Source organism: Sprattus sprattus, assembly GCF_963457725.1.
Source record: "Sprattus sprattus genome assembly, chromosome: 1".
NCBI classification, from domain to species: domain Eukaryota; kingdom Metazoa; phylum Chordata; class Actinopteri; order Clupeiformes; family Clupeidae; genus Sprattus; species Sprattus sprattus.
In genome coordinates this window covers 61,240,264-61,247,763 of record NC_137920.1, presented here as the reverse complement: position 1 = coordinate 61,247,763, position 7,500 = coordinate 61,240,264, and the positions used below count along the sequence as shown (strand labels likewise).

The following is a 7,500-nucleotide window of genomic DNA, read 5'->3' as shown; positions in this document are numbered from 1 at the left end:
CAGTGCTGTGATGTGCTGGTCATGTCATTCAGGAGGAGCAGGCACCCCTTCTGACAGGGTGAAGATAAGAAAGGGCGAGATGTGAGAGAGGAAGAGAGAGGGATAGAGGGAGGGAGAAGGGAGAGAGAAAAAGGAGGAGAAGAGAGTATGATGAAGGGATAGAGGCGGGGGGGGTGAGTGTGGTTGTGGGATGGAGGGAGGTGTAGTATCACGATGGAAATAGAGAAGCAGGGCCTCTGGGGCTATCTTATCGAGCGAGAGGCAAGCAAGCTGCCAATTAGTGGCTTTTAATTAAGAGCAAGGCAGCAGCGGTGTGTGTGTGTGTGTGTGTGTGTGTGTGTGTGTGTGTTAGTGTGTGTGTGTGTGTGTGTGTGTGTGCTTCAATGACACCTGGCCCCTCATTAGAAAGGCCTGACCTTGTGGGCCTGAGGATAGTGTGATAATGAGTGTCCACTCTTTCATCCCTTGAAGACGGCACTGCTCACAGCTCCTACAGAGAGGGCCCCACAGGGCCTTCTCACTGCCTTCACTGTGTGTGTGTGTGTGTGTGTGTGTGTGTGTGTGTGTGTGTGTGTGTGTGTGTGCGTGGTTCGTTTATGTGTGTGTCTTGTCCCTGCCCATGCTTACAGTTTGGTGCTGTGTGTTTTTTATCTGTTTGTGTGTGTGTGTGTGTGTGTGTGTGTGTGTGTGTGATTGATCATACATCAAGGTCAGACAGCAGTCCAAACCCCCCACTGATGACTTCATTCACATACAAATACACACATAAACACACACACACACACACTGATTAGCAAACAGTCATTAAGGAAGGAGCAACTCACTAATGGCTATTTACGGGAAAACACACGGGCACACACACACACACACACACACACACACACACAAACAGATAAAAAACACACAGCACTGTATTTAAGGGAGTCAGTGTGACATTACTGTGCATTACTCTTGAAAGAGCCTTTGACTGGAAAGGTTGGTTCAGACAACACACAGTTTTCCCTTAATGTAATCAGTGTAAAAAACAAACAAACAAACAAAATAACTAAGTGACAAGAATTCCAGCTCTGTGCATTCTACCTTAAGAGGCTCCATGGCCAAGAAGTAGAACCACCATCTATAAAGCCCAACCACCCATTAGCAGACTGCTGGTGCTTGAATGCTATCAGTTTTAAAAGCATAAAGCCAGTACCAGTAACATCTACTTGAATCATACCAACAAATGGAAAATAATCAATAAAGACACGTGAAAAAAACATCAACACCAAAAAGCATTTCCGCCCGATCTCTGGTTGCACTGTTCTCACCGTGATGCGTTCATCCCGGTCGTCGATGTTGATGCCGTCTTTCCTCCAGGAGATGGTGGGCTCCGGATGCCCACGGGGAGGCTGGCACTCAAACAGCACCGGTTCTCCCGCCGCCACCATCGCGTCGGCCGGGTTCTGCCTGAAGTCGTCTCGCAGAACTACAGAAGGGAACAGACACGGGCTCAGGTTAGCGCACTGAAGAACGCGGACAGGGAACGAGGTTTCCACAGTCACTCTGATGCATTAGTAAGATGAGTTTATAGAACTTAACTTTTCATGATACTTTTCAAGTGAGCAATGAGAAAACAAAGAGTCAGAGAGGGGGATCAAAGAGACAGGGGTAGAGAGAGAGAGAGAGAGAGAGAGAGAGAGAGAGAGAGGAATGAAAAGATAAAAGAAAAAACAGAACTAGCAGAAAGAGTGAGAAAATAGACAGAGACAGATCAAGAAGAAAGCAGAAGGAAAAGACATAGAGAGAGGCTGAAGGGAAGGGAGGAGAGGAGGAGAGATGAGAAGAAAGCACCAGACAGCACATGAGGGAACAGAGAGAGGACAACATGGAGATGCTCCAATGGGCTCAGGATCAGCAGGCCTCACTACTGGGCTGATGGAGGCTGTCAGTTTAGGGGGTGGGGGGTATGCTGGGTGACCCCTGGGTTCGGAATTATCCCTTACCCCACCCCTACTTCTCCGTTTTGCGAACCCTGGAGAGCCCCAAACCTCTCTGTCTGATCTCTTTCATTCCCCCGCTCTCCTCCTTCTCTTCCCCTCCTTCACCACCGTCACGAGAGCCGCTAGTCCCTTGATGTGCAACGCCAGGTAAACATTTGCATTACAATCAGTGCGTTTAGCTTCCCCCGCTAACTTATTCTTCGTTTGATGTGTTGGCTAAGGAGACGCTCGAAAACCAAACAAACTTTCCGCGCTTAGTTAATGTTTCCCCACCACTGTTTGCCCATTAAGACACGGAAGACCAGATAAGGGGAGAGATGGCTTTGCGATGGCTATTAAAACTACTCGCCGCAAGAAAGCTTCAAAAGCCCTTAAATGACCATTAGAGGACCATTAGAGAGGAGGTGGCTAGGCGGTGCATGGTGATGCATGACAACAGTGCAACACAGTGGAGAGAAAAACAGACGAGTGTGTGTGTGTTTGTGTGAGTGTGTGAGTGTGTGTGTATGTGTGTGTGTGTGTGTGTGTGTGTGTGTGTGTGTGTGTATGTGTGTGTGTGTGTGTGTGTGTGTGTGTGTGTGCGCGCGCTCGTGTGCGTGTGTTGCTTTGAGATGAGAAAGCTGGAGAGCGATGCTTTATTTAGTCTAAAGAGGACGGGAGTTTGTCAGGCAGAGATGACAGCCATCTGCCGCATACTCCTGATCCTCAGAGAGACGTGCTTCTTTGAGGGAGTCAAAAGACAAGAGCGAAGAAAGAAAATATGAGAGAGGGAGAGAGAGAGAGAGAGGGAGAGAGAGAGAGAGAGGGAGGCAAAACCGTGCAGAAAGCAGCCCAATTAAGCGAGCATTCCGTCAAGGCATAGATAGATAAGATAATATCCGTTAATAAATGTTCGCCTATGCTAACAGATTAACAGAGTTTAATCTAAGACATTTCCAGAATCGAAAGCCCTTTCAACACTGTCCACTTAATGAGAAAAAAAGAGATGACAATTACTTTCAAAGGGACTGAAATGTGAATAATTACCTTTATTTACATTTAATTACAAAATGACATTTCAAAATCCCATGACAGTTGGTATCAAGGGGGGTCAAGATGGCTCAGCAGAGAGTAGAGCGGAGATGCTGATGAAAAAAAATCTAATTTCAGCCCTGGCCTTTTTCATTTAATCACGGAATTGAACAGTCAATAATCTTATTCCCCAATTGTGTGAACGTAGGCACAGCCCCCCTCCCTCCCAGGGGAGTGGGTCCAGTCATCAATCCCCCCCCCCCCCCTCGCTCTATTTCTCTCTCTATGCATTTCTCCTAAACCACATTACATTACACACCATTGGATTGTATTACATTACCTTGCATTCAATTACACAACATTGCTCTGCATGACATGCCTGTTTGTCAAGAGGGAATTTTGACGTATGGAGAGTAGTCTATCGCATATGCGTGTGTGTGTGTGTGTGTGTGTGTGTGTGTGTGTGTGTGTGTGTGTGTGTGTGTGTGTGTGTGTGTGTGTGTGTGTGTGTGTGAGCGTGCGTATGTGCGTGTGTGAGGAATAAGACAAAATAAATGGACGAATGCACATAACTGAAATGGTGTTTTGCTGGGAGTGAATCCTTATCACCTCTGCAGCCTCAGTAATTTGTCTTATTTCCCACTGCCCCCGGCTTTCCCCACTCTTCCTCTCTACCGATGCAGCAGGCCGCTTGAAATCTGTGTTATTTTCTTCACTCGCTGCTGATCACCAGCACACACAGAGAAAAGGGCATTAGCCAGTGGGCTTCCTTATTGAAATGAGGACACACAAAGCCAAAAGCCTGCAGAAGGAAGACAATGCAAAGCAGCACTGTAAGCACACAACTAATCCACACATGACTAATTGCAAAGAGAGAGAGAAAGATATATACATGTATATATGTATATACATAAATATATATGTACACACACACACACACACACATAGATAGAGAGATATATATATATATATATATATATATATATATATATATAGAGAGAGAGAGAGAGAGAGAGAGAGAGATGAAAAGAAAAAGGAGAAAACATTGGCATGGACAGACATTTTGGAGACAACAAAGGGACTGGTGTCTAAATGTTGTCAAGGTTGCATGTGTCTGCTCATCTGTGTGTCAGACGGGTTTTATTTACACCTACTAAGCTGTTCTCTTTCAACCATGAAATTATGAAAATGCACTGGTTTTGATTAAGGAGAAATTCTCTCTATTTTCTCTCCCCCCTTTTTCCCTCCGTGACCTTCCTCGCATCATTCACAGGAAGAAGAGGATTGTCTTCTGGCCATTGCAGGCTAAATCCTGCCCCAAGTGTGAGAAGTAAGCAGAGCGTAAAAGCGACTTGGCCAGTTCTCAGAAAGCGGACTTTTCATTTCTATGTTGAATGTCCTAAACCTGTGGCTGATCGTGTAATCTACACATGTCACCGCCCCCTTACCATAATGGCTGCGCCCGCTATCATTCAATCATGTGCGCAATCGAGAGGACTGACGTTGGGTTTAGTAATCAGGAAATAGATATGCATGCTATTAAGGTGTCTTCAAACAGAGAGATGATACAGGGCAGTCATTTTACACAACTTAAATGAAAAAAAGAATGTAGTGGCGTCTACATGTAGGGAAATGGATGTAGTGATGACGCAATGGCGAGACATATAAAGGCAAACAAAAGTGAAGGTTGTTTTTATCAGGGTACAAATGAGGAAAGGTGGAGCTAATAATAGTGATTCCATTGCTTCTGGAACCTGCTATTTTATCGCAAAAAGACGATGTGTGCTGTCCCCCACTGCTAATGTAAAAACTGAATATGTTACTATTCGCACCTTGTGCTTTGTCCTCCCACAATTTGACACCATGGCGTGTTTGTAGGCGAAATGACGCCTAAATCGGGGTGATAACACGTTGGTACATCTGGCCCACTGAGAGCACCCTCTCCAGACCCCTCACCAGTCTCCCAGCCGGTGGAGCGGCTACTGTCCGACCACCCTGCACCTCTTCCAGCAGGCCTGGCTACACTCCTGCCCACAATCACACCGCCTCACAGTCAGAGGGGGCTTCAGCTTTCTGGATGTGGACTGCGGCTCGTTTTATCCACACAGCTGGACAAATAGCCCAGTGTGCCGTGTGGGTAAAGATCACGTTATGTAAAATGGTTGAATAAATGCATGATTGTTAGCCTAATGGTTCCTTGATATTTAACTGCGGCCCACAATACATACACGCAGGCATGTTCACACACACACAACCCTCACACGCAGACACACGTCTATATTTGTACAGTGTGATTGGGTTGAAATGAGATCTGACATGAACTGACCGCGTTGCTCTCGTCAGCACGTCAACTTAGGACTGCTCCATTCTTTCTCTCTCTATGCATATTTTTATACATACACTATGCACACACACACACAAACACACACACTCAGAGACACACACACACACACACACACACCCATGCATATGTGTGCCCATTGTACCCCTTCAGGATATTTAACACAGATGCTGAAATGTCCAATTAGGGCAGAATCAATCTCTGCACTGACACTGGTTGACATTAATGGGGGGAGGGAGGGAGGGTGGGCCCCTGTATCCACAACAACCTGCAGCAGTATAGGCACCAGCTAGGAGAGGGCTCACCACACCAAACAGATGGAGTCTCCTCCACAGGGCATGAAAATGGAGGCCCAACAGGAGAAGGAGGCAGATGCAAACGGCATACAGGTGCGGGCCTGAACTGGCTCAAGTTCGGCCCAGAGTCGGCTTTTTTCTGGGGAGACACGAAACCCCGTGGGGACCGACAGACAGCTGCATGGTTTTCCACCCCACATGAATGATCATCAGCACTTCCAAAGTCACTCAGCCGTGTTTCCGGCCGCACAGGGAAAATCAGGAGGATAGAGGAAATGTGAGAGGGGAGAGATAGAGAGAAATAGAGAGGGAGAGAGAGAGAGAGGGGGGGGGGCGATGTCTGCTCTCAAAATCCCAGAGCTGACAAACACTGTGACATGTCACTTTTGCAGAATCCATGGGTTCACTTGTACTTGTGTAAAGTTGGCTCAGACTGGACATGAAGAAAAGATTTCATAATGGCAAACGAGAGAGCGAGAAAGAGAGAGAGAGAGAGATGTGACAAGACAGGAAGACTGACACGGAGAGATGAAAAGATAGAAATCAGAGGGAAGACAAGAAGGCAGCGAGCAGAAGCGGCGTGCAGTAGACAGTGGCCTTTGTGCATGTTTTTGGATCGTTGCGGAGTGCGGTTGGCGCTGATGCTGAGCTCGACTCCCTCCCGCTCCAGCTCCTGACGAAGCGAGCAAATTGTGCTAATTTGGCGGGGTCGTGCGTGCGCCAGTGTGAGCTGCCAAGCGCTCGCCGTCATAAATAACAGCGGGATTAGAGTGCAGCCAGTCACACACACACACACACACACACACACACACACACACACACACACACACACACACACACACACACACACACACACACACACACACACACACACACAGGCAGGCCATAGGCCCCAGGCCAGCAGCCCGTCTGCCTGCCGCTGTACAGAGCAGACAGCAAACAATGAGAAAATACAACGCTGGTAATCACTCCCAGATGCTGCAAACCTGCCCTCCCCTTACCCCATCACACACACGTACACACACGTACACACACACACACACACACACACACACACACACACAAACACACACACACGCACACACACACAGAGAGAGAGGGAGAGAGACATACACACCCATACATACATAAATACATACATACTCTTGCTGCCTAAGATCTCTGCAGTTTCACAGGGGTTTGGGAGTGCAGTGGTTTTTGTGGGGCCAGGGATGTGTGTGTGCGTGTGTGTGAGTCTGTGCATGTGTGGGTGGGTGCATAGGGTTAGGGGGTCGGCGACTGATGAGCATGGCTGACGCGGGAGAACAAATTGGGGTGACCCCGTAATTGGAAGCATTTCGGGGCTCCGCTGCGTTTCCCTTTGTAAATCCCCCACACTCTGAAACAAAAAGGGGGAACAAGGAGGTGGGGGTGGGGTGGTGGGCGACACACGAGGAAAATCAGAGCTGGCCCCTCTTGTCAATTGTGTAGCATATGACTGCTGGCTGATGAGAAACATCTGGTTGGCTACCCCCCCCACTCCCCCCCAACCCCCCTACCCCCTCTTCCCCTTGTACTGCTCCACTCTATGTAACTGTTCTAACACACACGTGTGTAACACACAGCGTACACACACACACCGTAGGAAGGCTGTGAGAGCACTTTAGTGCAAACACATACTAGATGGTGTGCGGTGGAGATGTTGGGTGGGGTTGAACACGCTGATCCTTACTCCATTGTTTCACAGAGCCATTCATTCTTTTTCATTTATGTTGCAACAGACATTCCTCAAGGGAAAGTATTTACGGTTCTGGTTTTCCCATTCTTTAGTATTCTTCTATTCGGTGTGTGTGTGTGTTGATTCAACGTCTTTATCCGACTCGCTTCATGAATC

General features: G+C 47.6%; 1 protein-coding gene across 1 annotated transcript in view; it reads right to left on the bottom strand.

The window, feature by feature from the left end:
* The window catches only part of LOC308373284 (roundabout homolog 1-like), a gene marked incomplete at its 5' end in the record, with an annotated part of 175,057 nt that overhangs the window by 43,792 nt on the left and 123,765 nt on the right, over positions 1–7,500 (bottom strand). Inside the window, one exon of the mRNA XM_080848720.1 lies at positions 1,308–1,465. Coding sequence (XP_080704846.1) covers positions 1,308–1,465 — 158 coding nt within the window. The remainder of the gene's footprint in view (positions 1–1,307; positions 1,466–7,500) is intronic.